A 19,124-nucleotide genomic window follows, 5' to 3' on the forward strand; every position below is an offset into this window, starting at 1 on the left:
TGTCTTGTTAACCGTAAATTACACGATAACATTCTATTATGATTAGTGGTTTGGATCTTGAGAGTATCATTATTTAAAAAAAAAAAAAACAAGTATCACTATTTTTGATGTGCACTTACACAATGATTTATGGCTACACTTTCAGAAATATATTAAATAAGTGTTATGTTCAAATTTGGGTTAAAAAGAGATAGAAATGTAAAGAGAGACTAAAATCCAACCCAAAGGAGTGAGGCCGAATAGTATTTACATTACGTGATTAGTGTATGTTCATACATTTGTTGGGCCGAAGACTTAAGTCGAGGATGGGCCCAAAGACATGAAAAGTCCAGTACCCACGTGAGGTTGGAGAGTGGATTTCTAGTGATTCCAGGAGGAGGGCTGGGGAATCGCTTCCCGGGATCGGACGGAACGGCGGGGTTGGAGCCACTGCTTCTCACCTGCCAACGCAACGTTTGGAAGTCCGGATAATTACCTCCTGTCCGACTGCACTACGCAACTCCAACACACAGAATTAGGGTTTTTCACTGCTCTTTCCTTCCCGCCCTCGTTAACCTGGTTAGCTTTTCTTATTTCCTAGTTTCTCCGATCCATACTGTTCCTGTATCTAGCTGTTTAAGCCCCTGTCACAATCTTTTCCCTCCCTAAATTCGCTGTTGGATTTGAATCAGGTCCATCCTAGATTCAATACCGCATCAATACGTCGCATTAGGCACATTCGATCAGTGAAGGGAGGCCATATCGTAGTCTCGAAGCCTTAGCGCCGCCCCGGTTAATCGCTAGTTGGGGCTATTCTGACACTTGCCTTTCATTTTCCTTTTGTTTTCTTTCGTTTCTTTTTGTAAGCTTTGTAGCAGTAAGCAATGGAGGAGGGGAAAAGTAAATCTAGGAGAGACGATTTGGAGAACCCAAAGAAGAGTCATCGGGACCGCGATAGGGAAAGGGATAAAGAGAGAAACGGTGATAGAGGCAGAGACAAGGAGAAGAGAGATCGTGAGAGTCGACGTTCTGAGAGGGAAAAGAGTGTCGATTCTGAAGAGCAGCAGTATGAGAGGGAGAAGGAAAAACTTAGAAGGGACAAGGATAAAACACGGAGTCGGGATGACGAAAGAGATAGAGCTAGGGTTAGGAGGAAGGATAGAGATAAGGAAAGGGACAAGGACAAAGAAGATAGGGGGAGGGAGAGAACGAGGGACAAGGAGAAGGAGAGGGACAAGGAGAAGGAGAGAGACAAGGAGAAAGAGAGAGACAAGGAGAAGGATAGAGAAAAGGAGAAGAGGGAAAGGGCAAGGGAAAAAGAGAGAGAGAAGAGAGAACGCATCAAAGAAGATCGTGAGAAGGACAGAGACAGAGAGAGGGAGATGAGAGAACGTGAGAGAGAGAGGGAAAAGGAAAGAGAGAAGGATAGAAGGAAGCGACGGGAAGTTAGCGATTATAGTGATGATGACTCTACTGACCATGGTAGGAAGCGACGTAGGAGAGACGATGACGACCATAGAGCTCACGAAAGCAATAGCAGGATAAATAAGCAGAGAGATCACAGTGAAGAGAGTCCACGAGAGAAGAGTGAAGAAGATGCAACTGATAAGAATGAAACAAAACCAACTCGTGAAGAGGAGCTGGAAAATGAACAAAGGAGGTTGGATGAAGAAATGGAAAAACGAAGGCGAAGAGTTCAGGAGTGGCAAAAGTCACGAAGATTGAAGGAAGAAGCTGATGGAGATAAGCAGGGTGAACCGAATGCTGATGAACCGAAATCTGGCAAGACATGGACCCTTGAAGGTGAGTCTGATGATGAGTATGAGAATGCGAGACCCACCGAGGCAGATATGGATGTGGATGAAAATTCTAAGCCGCTTGTAGAAGGTGAGCAGGTTGCAGATGACTTCAACAATGGCAACGAAGCAGCTGGACCTCCACCGCAAGATAGCAGTAATGGTGATGCAGGCGATGAGGAAATTGATCCTCTGGATGCTTTCATGAACTCCATGGTATTGCCTGAAGTGGAGAAGCTAAACAAAATCGAGGCCCCCACAATTAATGACAATAAATTTGCAGAGTTGAAGAACAGAGACAAATCAAGTGATCAAAGTGGTGGTAAACCCCAAAGAAGAACTTCAAATAAATCAATGGGTAGAATAATTCCTGGTGAAGATTCTGACACAGACTATGGAGATCTTGAGAATGATGCAGATACTGTAGAAGATGAAGATGATGATGAGTTCATGAAAAGGGTCAAGAAGACAAAGGCTGAGAAGCTCTCTATTGTGGACCATTCAAAGATGGATTATCAACCTTTCCGAAAAAACTTCTATATTGAAGTGAAGGAGATATCGAGGATGACTTCTGAGGAAGTTGCTGCTTATCGGAAGCAACTGGAATTGAAGATACACGGAAAGGATGTTCCGAAGCCTGTTAAAACCTGGCATCAAACTGGACTTACGAGTAAAATTTTAGAAATGATTAAAAAACTTAACTACGAGAAGCCAATGCCGATACAAGCTCAGGCATTGCCAATAGTCATGAGTGGTCGAGATTGCATAGGTATTGCCAAAACTGGATCTGGAAAAACACTTGCATTTGTTCTTCCAATGCTGAGGCATATCAAGGATCAACCACCTGTTGTACCCGGTGATGGTCCTATCGGGCTTATCATGGCTCCTACCAGAGAGTTGGTCCAGCAGATCCATAGTGATATAAAGAAATTTTCAAAGGTTCTGGGTCTAAGGTGTGTGCCTGTATATGGCGGTTCTGGCGTTGCCCAACAAATTAGTGAGCTTAAGCGTGGCACTGAAATAGTAGTTTGTACTCCTGGAAGGATGATTGATATACTCTGCACTAGTGCAGGGAAAATAACAAATCTGCGTAGAGTTACATATTTGGTTATGGATGAAGCTGATAGGATGTTTGACATGGGTTTTGAACCTCAGATTACTCGAATTGTTCAAAACATTCGACCAGACCGTCAAACTGTACTATTTTCTGCTACTTTTCCTCGTCAGGTTGAAATTTTGGCCCGCAAAGTGTTGAACAAGCCTGTTGAAATACAGGTTGGTGGGAGGAGTGTTGTGAATAAGGACATCACACAGCTGGTTGAAGTGAGGCCCGAAAATGAGAGGTTCTTGAGACTGTTAGAGCTATTGGGAGAATGGTATGAGAAGGGCAAGATTCTAATTTTTGTCCATTCACAGGAAAAATGTGATGCCCTTTTTAGGGATCTCCTTAAGCATGGTTACCCTTGCCTCTCACTCCATGGAGCCAAGGATCAGACTGATCGTGAGTCTACCATATCGGATTTCAAAAGCAATGTGTGCAACTTGTTAATTGCAACTAGTATTGCTGCCAGGGGTTTAGATGTCAAGGAGCTGGAGCTAGTGATCAATTTTGATGTTCCAAACCACTATGAAGATTATGTTCATCGTGTTGGACGCACAGGTCGAGCTGGTCGTAAAGGGTGCGCTATCACATTTATTGCCGAGGAAGATTCAAGATATGCACCAGATCTTGTGAAAGCATTGGAACTCTCCGAGCAAGTTGTTCCTAATGATCTGAGAGCACTTGCTGATAGTTTCATGGCAAAGGTTAATCAGGGACTGGAGCAGGCCCATGGAACTGGATATGGTGGCAGTGGATTCAAATTTAATGAGGAAGAAGATGAAGTGAGGAGGGCAGCAAAGAAAGCGCAAGCTAAAGAATATGGTTTTGAGGAGGACAAATCAGATTCAGAAGACGAAGATGATGGTGTCCGGAAGGCAGGTGGCGATATCTCACAGCAGGCAGCTTTGGCCCAAATAGCTGCTATAGCAGCTGCCACTAAAGTCAGTGCAGCTTCCATCACAACTCCCAGCTCTGCTGCTCAGCTACTTCCAAATGGCGGATTACCTGTTTCTCTGCCCGGTGTTCTTGGGCTTGCAATTCCAGGAACAACAGCAGTTATTCCTGGTGCAACATTGCCTGCAGTTGCTAATGATGGGGCCGCTGCAAGGGCAGCATTAGCAGCTGCAATGAACTTGCAGCACAACCTGGCCAAGATTCAAGCTAGTGCAATACCTGAACACTATGAAGCAGAATTGGAAATTAACGATTTTCCACAGAATGCTCGATGGAAGGTAACCCATAAGGAGACTTTGGGCCCAATTTCAGAGTGGACTGGAGCTGCTATTACTACTAGGGGGCAGTTCTTCCCACCTGGCAAGATTGCTGGACCTGGAGAGCGCAAGCTATACTTGTTCATTGAAGGTCCAACTGAACAATCTGTTAAGAGAGCTAAAGCTGAGTTAAAACGCGTTCTTGAGGATATTACAAACCAAACATTGTCACTTCCCGGTGGATCACAACCAGGCAGATACTCAGTTGTTTAAGTGTGAGAACTTGATCTTTACTTTGAAGGCATGGTTTACTTGATTCCCTCTACTGCTGGAAATATGCACGTTTCACGTGCTTTTCCTCCCTTTCTTTTTTGCTGTTTTCAAATTGAGAAACAAAAAATCTATTAGCTTAGCCAGGAGCGTTGTATTCTCTCGATTTCTAATTCTTCTTAGCCTTTTAATATCTTGTATAATTTTGGCCTAGATGTAAGATAACATTAATATACATATTTAAATGTTCTCCTCTTTTGATTTTTGTTCTGTTTTTCTTTTCCTATGGTGCGAGGGATGTTATATACCATACCTAGATCGCATGTTCAATATTGTCTCTTCACTCTTTCCTTGCAATAGTGGCTATCAGATGCAATTATGGTGCGCCACCCTTTGCGTCAGTGTTCCAGACATCCTTGCTCAATTTGATCAATGCTCCAGCGGGGCGATATTGTTACCATATTTCATCTATTAGAGTCTATTATCATTCTTTTGGGTTTATTTGAATTTTCTTTTTCCTTTTTCCAGGTTTAATTCAGAATGCTGCCGCCAATTGGTTTTCTTCCTTGATCTTCGTGATCTGATTTTCAGCTGGGATGTTGAAATTCCTCAAGTTGGTGCCCTCAAGTTATAGAAGGTCACGGTTATCATATCTGGTTTATGAAATAATTCATATCTTGAATTGTTGATCGCCCATACAAGTATTGTATTTCATAATTTAAATATTTCCAGTTTTCAGAATGTTGCCTTTTATCTGATCCTTAGATTCTTAGACGTTTCTACCGATTTGCTGTGCTTGTCAAGAATCTCTAACCTCATTGTGGTACGAAAACTTGCGTATTTTTGGGATCCTATCATTTGTTGAAATTGTTCTTTCCTTTCCGTTCTCTTTGTTTCCCATTTCTATGCTAGGAATAGTATTGTGAGTGGATTGTTTTTTGTTTTGTTTTGTTCTGTTCTGTTCTGTTCTTTTTAGAAAACTCGAGTAGAAAGAATAATGGGTGAGCTCCGGGAACCATATTTCTTCCTCTACTTTATACCGAACTACCTAGAGAATGCCGAAATAAGAATGATTGATCGTTTCGTACTTAATTGAAATGATCGAGCGCAAATTTTGTCAACCACAGGCATTTGTGATTGCAGGTTTGTGAAATCTTGGGAAAGCCTATGCCAAACCCTGCTCGGACGGAAGCAATTAAGGAGGTGGTGGGAGGTCTATGGTCGGGTTTATGATTCCTGCCCCGATGGCCTCCCTCCCAGAGGAGAGTAGTCAGAAAGTCCTTCCTTATCCTTCTGAATATTTTGGTTGTTTCCACTATGAGATAATGGTTTTCCTTGTAGGCTTCTTCTTATGCAGCCAAGCGATGGAAGATGATTTGAATCATTTGGGCTGCACATTGTTGTTCATGGAGGAAGCTTGCGTCTGGAACGACGTTGTTCTTCAAGTGGGTAAGCGTATGGATCCGTTGTTGTTCCAACTTGCTAAGTTAGCTGGATGGTCTTGCATGAAGTCCTACGATCTCAGTCACCGTTGATTTGTTTTTGTTCTTTTAGTTGGTTTGCAAAGTTCATTGAAAATAATTAAAATTGAAAATAATTGATGCCCAAGTTTTCTTTTATAGTCATTGTTCGTGTGAGGTCACATATATTAAAAATCATTAGGGAGAAAATTTACTCTCTTTTAAACGACAATGATTATTTTAGTTGTGGATTTCAAAATTTCAGCCATTTTTTAATAACTTGAATCTTTTATTTTATTTAATTCACATACAAAGGCCTATCATGCATGACATGGACATGAATTTTTTAAGCATACATATGACAGGATGTAAAATTACTTTACCAATTGAATAGACATTAATGATTGGTAATCATGTATTTTTTAAGCATGCGTAAATGACAGGATATAAAATTACTTTATGAAATGAATAGACATTAATGATGGATAGAAAATTAAAAAACAAAATCATTTGGTAATAAAATTACTTTACCAAATGAATAGACATTAATGATGGATAGAAAATTAAAAAACAAAACCATTTGGTAATTTGACGTAGACATTTCTTTAGGCAGACAATAATTAAGATTATAAATGTGACACTTATGGTTGGTATGAAAAAAGTGGCATGACATGTGAATCATATGTGCCATTATGAGTATGTGAGTTGAATATTCATTAAAAAAAACATAAATTAATTTTAATAGTTACTATTCAAAAAAAGAAATAAAATATGAAAAGCAGTACAATGCATTTGGCAGTAGATGATTGGACGTTTATTAGGTTGGAAGAGTAAATGAGAGAAGTTTGTTAACGTGTAAAAGAGGTGCATTATTTGATTACCACATTTAAAATTAATTAAAATTTAATTTTCCCTTTCTCTGTCCATCTACCTAATCTCTGTTCATTTATTGGTTCTACATTGTCGGTGGAGCGAAACAAATCAAACTTCATTTAATTGTTTAATTTATTAATATTTTAGCAGGATAAAAAATAAAAATAATTTGGGGTATATATGTATTAAAAAAAAAAAAAAAAAAAAAAAAAAAGTAGGCGAGTCCAAATTTGCTTTCCCCTGTCCCGCAGCCTTTTGATTAATATAAGAATAAAATAGTTTAAAAAAGAAGAGGAAAAAGAAAAAGAAAAAGAAAATGGAAAAGGAATCTACGGAAACTTTCGAAACGTGGCAGAAGAAACGTGGAGATTTGACACAGTTAAGGTGTCTTTTCTTTTTTAAGGAGCGAGAAACTTGTCCACGCTTTTTCAGCGTGAAGGTTTGATCCTTGTAGTGGACGACACCAGCTTCCGATCTGCTTCTTAAACCAATACCACCATACTTTTTTCGACAAATCCCTCCACCATTCCCTTCTTCCTTCTCCTCAATCTTGTTGCGTTCAATCTTTCACCCCCACACCAACCCTGCAACCCCAGCCATGAACTTCCTCAGCCTCTTCATTGCCGCTTCCATTCCCGTTCTCAAAGTGCTTCTCATTACAGCGCTTGGCTCTTACCTGGCTCTCCCACACATCAACATCTTGGGCCCCGACGCCAGAAAGTATTTGAATGAAGTTAGCACTTCTATTCCCTTTTCCTTTCCCTTTCCTCCCTCTTATCTTTCCTCTTCCTCGATTCATGCTTTCTTTTCCACAGGTCACTTTTTATGTCTTCAATCCCGCGCTCGTCTCCTCCAACCTTGCCGAAACTATTACATATCACAGCATGGTCAAGATGTTTGTGTTCCTGGAAATGATTTCAGATTTGAATTTCACACATCTGTGGCTCCTCAAAATTGAATGCTCTGTTGTGTTTGCACAGGTGGTTCATGCCTTTTAACATCCTCATAACTTTCGTAGTGGGATCTCTATTTGGTTGGATTGTGATCCAATTGACCAACCCACCTCCTCATCTCCGGGGTCTCATCCTCGGGTGCTGCTCCGCTGGTACAACTCCCCTCCCCCACTTCCCTTGTTTCGCATCATATTCTCTGTTTCAACCTAAACCCGTAAACCCACGGGGTTTTGCTTTTCTTCATGATTGAACAGGAAACTTGGGCAACATTTTTCTGATTATATTACCCGCGGTTTGTAAAGAAAAGGGAAGCCCGTTTGGGGCCTCCGACGTCTGCACCACTTATGGATTGGCTTATGCTTCACTTTCAATGGCGGTGTGTTCCCTTCAAATCGTTCTATTTTCATATTTTCATATGTTGTGAGGCTTTGCGTAATTGCTTGTTTATTAACTTAACTCTAAGCTCCTTTGGTGATGCATTTCAGATAGGAGCCATTTTTTTATGGTCATTTGTATACAATATTGTTCGAGTGTCTTCAAGGAGGCCCGCCGCTGATCCCAGGTTTAATGACTTGCCCATCAGTGCTAGATGCTCCGAAGCCTCGTTGATAGAGGAGCCATTGATTCACAATCAATCACTTGATGATGATGATGATTCTTCTCAGAAATTATTAGTTTTGGAGGACGATGAAGTCATCTTCTCTTCGGAAGCGAAACATGAGGTGTTCTTTGGAATGTTTCTTCTTGCCCATCATTGCTTTCGTTCTCATTTTAACATTTTGGAGTCAAGTAATATAACACGTTATACAAATGCAATGGCAGGTTTCTGCTGCAGTCAGAATAAGGACATTCATTGAATCGCTTAATTTGAAAGCATTGTTTGCCCCTTCAACAACTGGAGCGGTATGTGGTGACATGAACTGAGTATTCATATCTGATATAAACATTCCAACATACTCATCATGCTCTTGTCTCTATACAGATTGCTGGCTTTGTGATTGGCCTCATCCCTCAACTTCGAAACTTGTTGATCGGTGCGGATGCGCCTCTGCGTGTGATCGATGACTCGGCTGCCTTGTTGGGGTATCAAATTTTCTTGAAGCAATGTTATGCTCTCTAGTAGCATTGTAAGCAGAACACCCAATATTCATCTTTTAGTTTGAGGATTTTAAATGCTCCTTGTGACTGCAGAGATGGAGCCATTCCAACTGTGACACTAATCGTAGGAGGGAACCTTCTAAGAGGTACAACAACTGAAGTATATGAATATAAACCAGCTATAGTCTCAAAACTGGAAGAGGGAATATTATGCATTGTTTTGGTGAATGTCCAGGTTTGCGAGGATCGGATTCGGAGTTGAAGAAATCCATCGTCGTCGGTATTGTTTTCGTTCGTTATGTTGCACTGCCTCTGACCGGAATTTTGATTGTGAGAGGAGCTGCAAACTTTGATTGGGTGGGAACCGATCCCTTGTATCTGTTTGTTCTTCTGCTTCAATTTGCAGTCCCCCCTGCAATGAACATTGGTAAAAAAACATAATACTCTGCCTGTTGGCTGTGAATTGTGTATGTTCTTATTGAAAACCAATGGTATTTTGCATTCAGGAACAATCACTCAATTGTTCGGAGCAGGAGAGGCAGAATGCTCCGTTATTATGCTGTGGACATACGCCTTAGCTTCAGTTTCACTCACACTTTGGTCCACCTTCTTCATGTGGCTCGTGGGTTGATCGATTCTCCATCAACAACGGCAACAAAACTTCATCGAACTTTTGTCCTCAGCATCTTACGCCATGTCCACCAGAAATGTAAGAGCTACTTAGAGATAGGCAGCATGCGCGTATAGTAAGTAGGGTCTTTACAACAAACCTTTTTGTGGTTACATTTATTCATTCATTTATAAGTAATAAAAGTTACTTTACATTACAAAGCTTTTAGTATTTATAGGGCCAAAAATATAAAACTCTCGAGGACATCACACAGAAACAAAAAAAAAAAAGCAATGCCCCACACCACTCATCATCAGCATCTCAGCTATTTTGTTTAATGAATTTAATAAGTTTTTAGTGGCAGTGGTTGTTGATTCTTTCATGGGTAATGTTAAAAAGTCTGTGGGTGTTGATTCTATCTACAAAATAAACATTTGTTAATGGGCACATTAGTGGATTGTGGGACAATTGTAGATATGTCTTGTTCAACATCAGCATATCCCCCGTGTTTTGAGCTGTTAAAGTTTTGCAATCCCAGTACCTCCCCTTCCAGCTCTTTAATTTTTGGAGCATAACCCTTGACCAATTCACAATTCCAGCCACGGAAAACGGTTAGGATCTCATGTCCCAAAAGAAATGTGTTCTTTTGTGCAAGCAAATCTAAGAAAGTAAAAGTTGCATCAGACCTTATCGGAGTTGGATTCAATCTCGTCTAAAGATTTTTCATTCCACACCAATTCAATTGTCTGAAACAGTGGTCGGCACCTTCTCCATTTCTCTCTCTCTCTCCCTTTCTCCACAGAAAAGGAATTGAGAGGCAGTCAAGTATGTTACTTGTCCCTAGTGCCAATATGTTTTTGAAATTCAAATTTATAAAGTTAGCAATAGGAACCCTTGAAGCCCAGGTCCTTGCTTTTGTTTTTTTTTTTTTTGTTCTGAAGCCTTTCAATTTGTTTTCCCTTTTTGTTTTTCATGTCAGCTAATTTTCCTGTATTATTTGGTAGGTGTATTGGATTTTTCTTGCTCATTTTCCCCCAATTCTGTCTTATTCCTTTGTTTATTTATTTATTTGTAATTTTGGAGAATCTTTATTCTTTACTGTGAAATTCAAAATTGGAAAATAATTTCTTACTCAATGATGCGGGTTTTCTTCTTCCTCGGTGGCGGCTGTTAAGATGTGTGCTTAAAAACGATAATTTTCTTGTTCCACTTTTACTGATTTTGTTCAGAGGTTTAAGGTCCCATAGGTGTTTTGTTTTGGGTTTTTTCAGTATAATATAATGAGTTTCTTCTGATTTTAGAATCCCTATTTCAATATTCCGTTTTCTTTTTCTTTTCTTTTCCTTTCTTTTCTTTTCTTTTCTTTTTTTTGGAAAAATCGCATTTCCCGCATTCTAAATTCCCGGGTGGACCCTAAACAGAGAGACGAAAAGGAATCTGTAGAAGCTTTAAAATCTTGTTAACGGTGGTTCCTTCCCAAGTTCTCCAAGTTTTCGTGCTTACCATTTGAGTTTCTTTTGAAGACGGCCGGTTGAATGGAAGAGGTTCAATATGGATTTATGTTCTTTTTTTGTTTGGTGAGGTATTGGGTCTTCTTTGTATCCAACTTTAGTTCCGGCGAAGGAGAACAATGTCGGATACCGGAGTAATGATCAGCCGCAAACCCTTCAACATGGGTCTCCAGATGAGTTCAGTACAATCGCAACAGCCGGTTTTGCCGGGCATGCATTCGCCCTTTGGCACCGACGGCCTCTACAACCCCGCTGCCGCCGCCTCTCCCACCTACCAGCCCTCCATCGTCGGAGTTACTGGTAATGCTGGTGCCGGTGAATCTGCCCGTGAAGGTTTCGTTGACATGAATGCGCAAGGCGAGCCTGTAAAGAGGAAGAGAGGGAGGCCTAGGAAGTATGACCCAGATGGCAGTATGGCGCTGCCTCCTGCAGTTCCCTCTGCCGTCGCAACTCAGTCCAGTGGAGGTTTTTCTCCTCCTCCCACCTCCGTGCCAAATTGTTTGAAGAAAGCCAGAGGGAGACCCCTGGCTCTACCAACAAGAAGCAGTGTGATGCTCTGGGTAACTTACTTATTCCGCACCCCTTTGTAATTAATTGGCGTCTAGTATTGGTGCTTAACTGATCTGGTTCTTAATATCTAAGATAGTTGCATTGTGTTCGTCCACATTGCTTTCTCTAACATGGAATCTGGTGTTCTGTTTTCTAATGTTACTCTAGTTCCAGTTTGAGTTGGCTTGGAAAGAACAGACGCGCAATAGTTGTGTTTTGTTTTGATAGTGATGGCATTACAAATCAAATGATGTGTTCATTTCAATTATTGCGCTACTACTTTGATGCTAAATAGTCTCAAAGAGAGAGTATTATTACAAACAGGACTTTTCTTCTTCAGCTATCTCTCGTTTGCTAACAACACATAGGGACTGCCCCTTTAACTCCTTGCTCTTTTCAACAATAAGCGCAAGGAGAAGAAGCCTAAAGCAAAAGTCTGCCAAAACCATCCCCTTGAGTTAGCAGGATCCACCTTTCTGGCTAAGAACCATGCATAAGTACCCTCACCAACATGCAGTAGAAAGGCTATAAGAAACACCATTCTCACCACTTGAATTGACCTAAAGAAGAAAAGGCTGATGCCTTTGAAAAATGGAACAGGTCCTACGTCTGGAAGGAAAGCAGCACAAAACATGATGCTCATTCCGACAACACAGAACAGCCACGCATATATTGTTGGCCCATCGAGACTCTTCCTTTTTCTCTCCTGCCAATATGAGATGGTCGCAGCCATGCCCTCCTTTGGTGTCACCATTGGTACATACCCCAGCTCCTCCCTGGCTTTAAGATACGAGAAATAATTACTCACGCCAACCTGCACGATATATGCAAACTAATTAGGATTCAGAGGAGTTCATTAGGAATTCAGCATGGAAGCATTCTCCACATTATTAAGGAGCATTATAGAGATGGTGAAGGAAAGAACGATTTGACCGTGTAATTGTTCCGCAAAATTTGGTTGCAATTAGATGTCAAAACATTCAGCAAGACCATTTGCATTTGCAGGTGCAACAGTAAACAAAAATAATAGTAATAACCTTGTAAATCTCAGGAGGAAGCATCAGGGGATGTGGAAGCCACCATCTATCGAGCCATGGATATAATATTGTGTACAATACAGCAAAAAATTTCCCCAAGAGAAGAGCTTTAGGAACAGGCAGGTAAGAATTTGGCAAGTCATAACCTAAGCTATTGAGCAGAGGCTTCATAAATTCGTAAGAATTAACTGGACAACCTGATGCAAATAGAGAGATTGTCTAGTGATGGAAACAAAACAGCACCATATTGAAGCAAACTACATAGGATGGAGGGGAGGGCTGTGAAAAGTAAGGAAGGGTGCAGAGCTACCATCTGATACATAATATGGCTGGCCAGCAGCTACTGGGGCTCCTCCTTTAAGGGGAATGTCGTCCAAAAGCCCCACGCATGCCAATATCAAAGCCAGCACGAGATTATCCACATAGATCCAGTCAGTTTTAGCACTTGGCTTCCCAACCCTAAAGTGTAGCAAGCCTAACTTTGCCAAGGAGACCAACCTAGGAAAATGCCTCTCTTCCCCTGGTCCGTAGATAGCACAAGAACGTATAGCACAGGTGTAAAGACATTTGCCATTCCTGTTCCTACAAATGAAAAGCACGAGCAAGAAAATAATGGCATGGGCATTGTAAAAATGCAATGACAACTTGGATGGATGCTATAAGTTTTATTTAATCAAATTTTCATTTTTCCTTTCGCAAATCCTCAGTCACATCAGAAGATATCCTAACGACTGCACCAAGAGCAATCCCAATACCATGGAAGTTACGAAGATAGCTATATATCCATATATATCCTAGAAAATTGACTTACTTTAAGGGGCGTCCGTTGGTCTTCAAAACTAACTGTTCTGCAATGGATTTACTTCGAGCATATGCATCAACATGATCATCAATTGGGAAATAAGGTAATCCCTCATTGCCATTAACAATCTCTTGACCTCCAAACACTACATTATACGTGCTCATATAAACGAGCCGCCTAACGCCGTACTCCAGGCAAGCATCCAAGACATGGCATGTTCCATTAATATTAACCTCATCGATGCGACCAACTTGAAGCATTTCTTTCCCCGACAATCCATATGCCGCCAGGTGGAATACACAATCAGCACCACGAACAGCTCTTTCCACATCCTTTTTACAGGTAACATCCCCTACATGACTGCAAGAGTTAACATCGAGAGAAGCCTAGTGTGTTGTACTCAAGTTTACTTTTAATTACTACTAGAGAGATTGCAGCAGATACGCATTACTGAATATGCAAATCATCGAAAATTCCGACAAGACCGTTCTAGGGGAAAGGAATGAAAGCCATAAAAAGATTTCAATAGAGACAAGTAGCGCCAGGATGATCGAAGTGCATGCGTACAGATGAAAGATTATAGTCGCGCCTCCAAGGCTAATCGCAAAACAAACAGTAAAAGAGGGGGACCTAATTGCAGAAAGGAATGAACCTTGGATGATTTTGACTCCGTGAATCTTGAGGTCGTCGGACCAAGGAGAAGCTGGTCGGAGGTCAAAGGCTCGGACCTGGAGAGCACCTCTACGGACAAGCTCTAAGCAGAGGGCGGAGCCGACGAAGCCCAATGCGCCGGTAACAACGAAGGTGTTGGCTTCAATGCCTTCATTGGCGCTCAAATGCATCTCGTGAGATCGAAATTTGGAGTAATTACAGACAGTATCAGCGACTTTGACAAAATCTCAGAGAAAACCAAGTCTTCCAGAGAATTTAAGATCCAGCCTATTTCGTTTTAACTCAAAACTGGTTTGGCGTTAAAAATTAAGTTTCTGAAAGTATCCATAGAATTTTTGGACTTTAAAAATTTTCATTTTAAGTAATGATTATTTATTTATTTATGATATTTGTAGATTTGTTCATATAACTGGATTCAACTCAACTAAATCGATTAGGGGGCAAAATTTTACATGGTTAATTGACTTTTTTTTTTCTTTTCAATGTAGGGCGTATGGGAGGAGTTTCGCAAATTTTGAAATTTCTTAAGACCCAAACTCGAACAAAAAAAGCATCACGCTTCTTAAGTAAGTGCCACCTCGGAACCTTGAATTTTGTTATGTTCATGAAAATATGATGTAAGAAGCATGAAATGAGTTGATTTGATGTATATAAGAGAACATTAAATGAAATAATGCATGTTTATCAAGAAATGAACTGTCGAGCTATGATTTGATCTAAATTTAGAGTATATAAACATGTTATAGGAAACTTATTCTCAAAAGTTTGAGTATGAAATGACTTGAGATGACACATGTTGAATGCTATTATACATGTTTAGTGGACTTGATAGTCAGAGATCTGGATGACTATGGAACCGACATAATTTACTGTTTATAGTAATCTATGGGGTTACTTAGGAAATTTACTAGTTAGCATTCTTATAGCGAACCTATCGTGAATAGCAGGAGTACACAGTTGTACCTTGAAGTTGACCGATCTTTAGACTCTTGATTTTTGTTCATACATATGCGTTAGCGGTTACACGAGAACGGTACTCGATTGTCAGGGATTTAGATAACTATATAACCGAGTTATTTTATTGTTGATAGTACTTAGTGGGGAGTTCTTGTAAGTTGTCAGTTTGTTTCTTTTGTGTAAACCTACCACGAGTGGCAGAAGTCCACAGCAGTACCTTTGAGATTTAGTTGAATTTTAGAATGCATAAAACTTATGAGTGTAGTATTGGGGTCGCGCCTTGAGGACTTGGAGCTATGATGATGAAAGAGATTAGCAGAAATGACTAACGAACAGACCTAGAGAAGTTTAGAAAAATTGGAGTGGGGAAGGTTGATATAGAAGTAAGAATAAACGAAATTATATTAAAGAAAAGATAAATACAAGTGTGTTTGGTGTGATGCTCCTACAACCAAAAAATGAAATAGAAAGAGAGGCAAAACATAAAAGCAAAAGGAAAAAAAGGTAAAGGTCTAGAAGAAGAAGGATGTGTAGGGGCAGAATCTGAAGGCTCCATAGGCACTAAGGAGCTCGTTTTGGGGGGACCAGAAGTCGGCTTTCAGACCACCTCTCCTAATCGCTTTCAGTATCTTGTTCCGGTGAATGTAGCTCCTCACCGCCACCTTCTGCCTGCCTGCGTCCACCTCCACCTTCTCCACCCCTGCTCATCATTAACATTCACATTATTAACATTCACAGTCCTTCAATTCCTCTTCCTCCTCCTCTCCCTTTTCCCTTTACCTTTCAACTTCGACAGGCTCTTTCTCAGCCTCTTCTCGTGGATTCCGACCATCTCCACTTTCAACTCCACTGTCTGGTACACCGCCCAAACACATTATTAACTCTCCTCACATAATAATAATAATATATAACACTAATCTACATGGATTAAATGGTTACCTCCATGGAAGTGGATGCCTCGAGGAAACAGAGCAAACAAATGGTGGGTTCAAGAGCTGAAGTGCGGAGGAGAAGCGGGGGGGAGGGCAGAAGAGTATATATATATATATATATATATATAGTACACTCAGGCTTCAGCAGAACAAAATGGGGCCAACTCCAATCTTTGCTTTTTCCCAAAGAAACCGACAGACAGAGAACCAAATTACGAGAAGATTCAAGGATCCCCTGTTCTGTCCTGTTCCGTTCTCAAATCAAAGCTATGCTGAAAAGAGCATTTGGTCACATCCTAGCCATCCATTCGGATCAAAAACCCCATCTTTACCTTTATAAAAAAAAAAGGAGACGGAGTCCCCCTGTTCGCAAGTTTGGTATTTTTAGTCTCTGCCTCGTCGATGCCGCATCCTTTTCTTTGGCTTATCTAGAAAGAAATGTCCGACACAGATTCGGAGCAGAGGAGAACCTTAGTCTTCACGAATTTTCAGACACTGGAATCTTCGTTATTTCCAATCCCTTTATCCATTTCTTTCAAAACATAAAAACATATATTAACAGTTTGTAAATGGAAGAAGATGGATATGAAATGCTAGTTTGAAAAAGTCAAATTAAACTAAATAATTTAATTTATTATTATACCCAACAGTCTGAGGGATCAAGGCAGGGAAGAAATGCTCCCCGATTCGCATATTCAAGGTATCTGGAAACCCTTCAAAGCTTCGTCTTCCTCAATAGTCCACGCTCCCATCAAATCAAATCAAACACAACCTTCCTCTTCATCTCATCCTCTTTGATTTCCGCCATTGAAATCTCAATCCTAACCATGGGCCTCAAAGTGCTCTCCGCTCTCGACACTGCCAAAACCCAATTGTACCATTTCAAGGCCATCGTCATCGCCGGGATGGGCCTCTTCACCGACGCCTACGATCTCTTCAGCATCACTCCCGTTATGACCCTCGTCGGACGTGTGTACTACCAGGACAAACACTACGAGATTCCCGCCGCCGTCAAATCCGCTATGCTGGCCGTCGCCCTTCTCGGCACCGCCACGGGTCAAGTGGTGTTCGGCATACTCGGAGATCGAGTGGGACGACGGCGCGTGTACGGACTCGCATTGGCGCTGATGGTGCTGAGTTCCATCGGATGTGGGTTCTCAATCTGCACCACAAGGAGCTGCGTCCTTGTCAGCCTAGGGTTCTTCAGGTTCCTTCTGGGACTGGGAATTGGGGGAGATTACCCATTGTCGGCGACCATAATGTCGGAGTTCGCCAACAAGAAGACACGTGGGGCGTTCATAGCGGCGGTGTTCTCGATGCAGGGATTCGGGATCTTGGCCAGCTCCACGGTGACCATGATCGTGTGCTCCATATTCGATCGGGCCTCCAATTACCCACCCAGTAATCATACCCCCATGGGGGCGGATATTGCTTGGAGGTTGATTCTCCTGCTCGGCGCTCTTCCGGCGGCGATGACTTATTACTGGCGAATGATGATGCCGGAAACCGCCAGGTCAATTCCTTTTTGTTTTCCTCCTTTTCTGAAGTTTGTGTGGAAATTATCGGAGCAACCAAATTGAGCGGTTGACTTTCTTGGTCTTAAAAATAATTCTCAAGAGTAGGTGTTTCTTGATGCAATAATCAATAATCAATCATCATAATTTAGTATTTTAAAAATCCTTTTCCACAAATTAAAAAATTTCAATTTAATTTCTTATTATTTTATTATTGGAGCAATGGAATTTTAGAACAAGAATTGAGCTTCTAAGAAATAAAAATGGCTGATTTTCAAAGAAATTCCATCTTCAAATGCCCAAATTTGATTGGATGACAGATACACAGCTCTGGTTGAGCGGAATGTGGCACAAGCGGCGAAGGACATGGAGAAGGTGTTGGATGTGTCGTTGGCTGATATCACCGAGGACAGCCCTGTTTCCCCTCCCACTCCAAATTTCCCCTTCTTTTCCAACGAATTTCTCCGTCGCCACGGCCGCGACCTTCTCTCCTGCGCCGCCGCTTGGTTCCTCGTCGACGTTGTGTTCTACAGCAGCAACCTCTTCCAATCCAGAATCTACACCCAATTCCTTCCCCCAAAACTCACCCGCAACGTCTACCAAGACGCCTTCAACGAAGCCAAACTCCAAGCCATCGTGGCCGTCTGTTCCACCATTCCTGGCTACTGGGTCTCCGTCTATTTCATCGACCGACTCGGCCGAGTCAAAATCCAAATCATGGGCTTTCTCTTCATGGGCATTGGCTATTTCGCCATCGCCATTCCCTACAACAGATACTGGGACTCCGATCACAAATTTGGCTTCATGGTAATCTACTGCCTCACATTCTTCTTCTCAAACTTCGGCCCCAACACCACCACTTTCATTCTCCCTGCCGAGCTCTTTCCCGCCAGGTTCAGATCCACCTGCCATGGAATCTCCGGCGCGGCTGGCAAAATCGGGGCCATCATCGGGGCCGTGGGGTTCCTTTGGGCTTCGCACGACCGGTCGGATAATGGAATTGGGATGCAGGCGTCGCTGATAATACTTGGTGGGGCGAGTCTGGTGGGAGTGGCGGTGACGTATTTGTTCACCAGAGAGACCACCGGAAGGTCGTTGGAAGAGAACGAGAAGGAAGATGAGTACGCTGGAGTTTGGTTTATAAGGTTGTTTCTCCACAATAATACTGCTTCTGCTTCCTCCCGTCTGTCTGTTGGTGAACACGAGGACATGTCGTCACGTTCAACCGCCAACTCCATTCGAAGTAGTACACCGATCCATTAGAGATGAGTTTCGTTTGATGTAAACGAGTGGCGTGCAGCTTTTGGTTTTGGATTCCATGTATTTAATTTGTTACCCAAATGCAAGTATAATAGATAAGAGGGAGAAGTACAAAAGTATTAATACTCATTTTTGTGAAGGCAGCTCTAAGCTTGGCTTTCAGTTTAAGACTGTTATAATTGTTTGTGTTCAACACACAATGTTACATCCCTACAACATCAACGTCGTCCATGCCCATGGAGAATCTTGGCCTTCAGATGCTTAGACGTTTTTTGAACAACTTTTAGCCTGCTTTTGTTCAAAAAATTCATCACAGTTCAAAAGATTTCTAGGGAATATAATTTCAACATAATCTCATATTGCAAAACCCAGGGTGAGGTGAGGCCCCAAATTCATCACAACCAGACATTAACACCTCTATCCTCCATCATTTTCAACACTCCCAGTCACGTAAATCTGGAAATTTTGTTTCAATTCAGCAGTGGACAGGACCAAAGGGTTGGTACTATATGGACTGTGTGAATGAAAATGAGTTGTT

At 41.5% G+C, this 19,124-nt stretch overlaps 5 protein-coding genes across 11 annotated transcripts; 3 read left to right on the top strand and 2 right to left on the bottom strand.

Moving 5' to 3' along the window:
• Positions 1–353: 353 nt before the first annotated feature.
• Positions 354–5,977, top strand: LOC111779187 (P-loop containing nucleoside triphosphate hydrolases superfamily protein). 7 transcript variants are annotated; one of them, XR_015421380.1, is made up of 5 exons: positions 354–558; positions 672–4,363; positions 4,648–4,755; positions 4,887–4,995; positions 5,502–5,977. XR_015421380.1 is itself a non-coding variant. In XM_023659280.2 (3 exons), the coding sequence occupies exon 2, from the start codon at positions 864–866 to the stop codon at positions 4,359–4,361; it is 3,498 nt and encodes a 1,165-aa protein (XP_023515048.2). In that variant the 5' UTR covers positions 354–558; positions 672–863; the 3' UTR covers positions 4,362–4,363; positions 4,887–5,240. The 7 variants fall into 7 exon arrangements, 2 of the variants coding, with proteins under 2 accessions (XP_023515048.2, XP_086980764.1); XR_015421381.1 differs by having other exon boundaries at positions 4,648–4,739; XR_015421379.1 differs by lacking the exon at positions 4,648–4,755.
• Positions 5,978–7,100: 1,123 nt separating this feature from the next.
• LOC111796578 (protein PIN-LIKES 3) lies at positions 7,101–9,573 on the top strand. The gene is made up of 10 exons (XM_023679263.2): positions 7,101–7,424; positions 7,507–7,586; positions 7,672–7,796; positions 7,899–8,020; positions 8,130–8,366; positions 8,467–8,547; positions 8,627–8,727; positions 8,836–8,888; positions 8,978–9,169; positions 9,249–9,573. Exons 1-10 carry the CDS (start codon positions 7,290–7,292, stop codon positions 9,371–9,373), a joined length of 1,251 nt encoding a protein of 416 aa, XP_023535031.2. The 5' UTR covers positions 7,101–7,289; the 3' UTR covers positions 9,374–9,573.
• Positions 9,574–11,643: 2,070 nt separating this feature from the next.
• Positions 11,644–14,093, bottom strand: LOC111797352 (uncharacterized). The gene is made up of 5 exons (XM_023680340.2): positions 13,904–14,093; positions 13,261–13,603; positions 12,760–13,031; positions 12,450–12,646; positions 11,644–12,226 (listed from the first exon to the last, which is right to left on the bottom strand). The coding sequence occupies exons 1-5, from the start codon at positions 14,091–14,093 to the stop codon at positions 11,792–11,794; spliced, it is 1,437 nt and encodes a 478-aa protein (XP_023536108.1). The 3' UTR covers positions 11,644–11,791.
• Positions 14,094–15,258: 1,165 nt separating this feature from the next.
• Positions 15,259–15,969, bottom strand: LOC111797239 (heavy metal-associated isoprenylated plant protein 44). Its single transcript, XM_023680193.2, has 3 exons — positions 15,820–15,969; positions 15,661–15,733; positions 15,259–15,580 (listed from the first exon to the last, which is right to left on the bottom strand). Exons 1-3 carry the CDS (start codon positions 15,823–15,825, stop codon positions 15,393–15,395), a joined length of 267 nt encoding a protein of 88 aa, XP_023535961.1. The 5' UTR covers positions 15,826–15,969; the 3' UTR covers positions 15,259–15,392.
• A 670-nt stretch (positions 15,970–16,639) lies between these two features.
• LOC111797238 (putative inorganic phosphate transporter 1-9) lies at positions 16,640–18,729 on the top strand. Its single transcript, XM_023680192.2, has 2 exons — positions 16,640–17,325; positions 17,647–18,729. The coding sequence occupies exons 1-2, from the start codon at positions 16,640–16,642 to the stop codon at positions 18,587–18,589; spliced, it is 1,629 nt and encodes a 542-aa protein (XP_023535960.1). The 3' UTR covers positions 18,590–18,729.
• The last annotated feature ends 395 nt before the right edge of the window (positions 18,730–19,124 follow it).

Source organism: Cucurbita pepo, chromosome 6 (assembly GCF_057944985.1).
Source record: "Cucurbita pepo subsp. pepo isolate OVF chromosome 6, ASM5794498v1, whole genome shotgun sequence".
Taxonomy (NCBI): domain Eukaryota; kingdom Viridiplantae; phylum Streptophyta; class Magnoliopsida; order Cucurbitales; family Cucurbitaceae; genus Cucurbita; species Cucurbita pepo.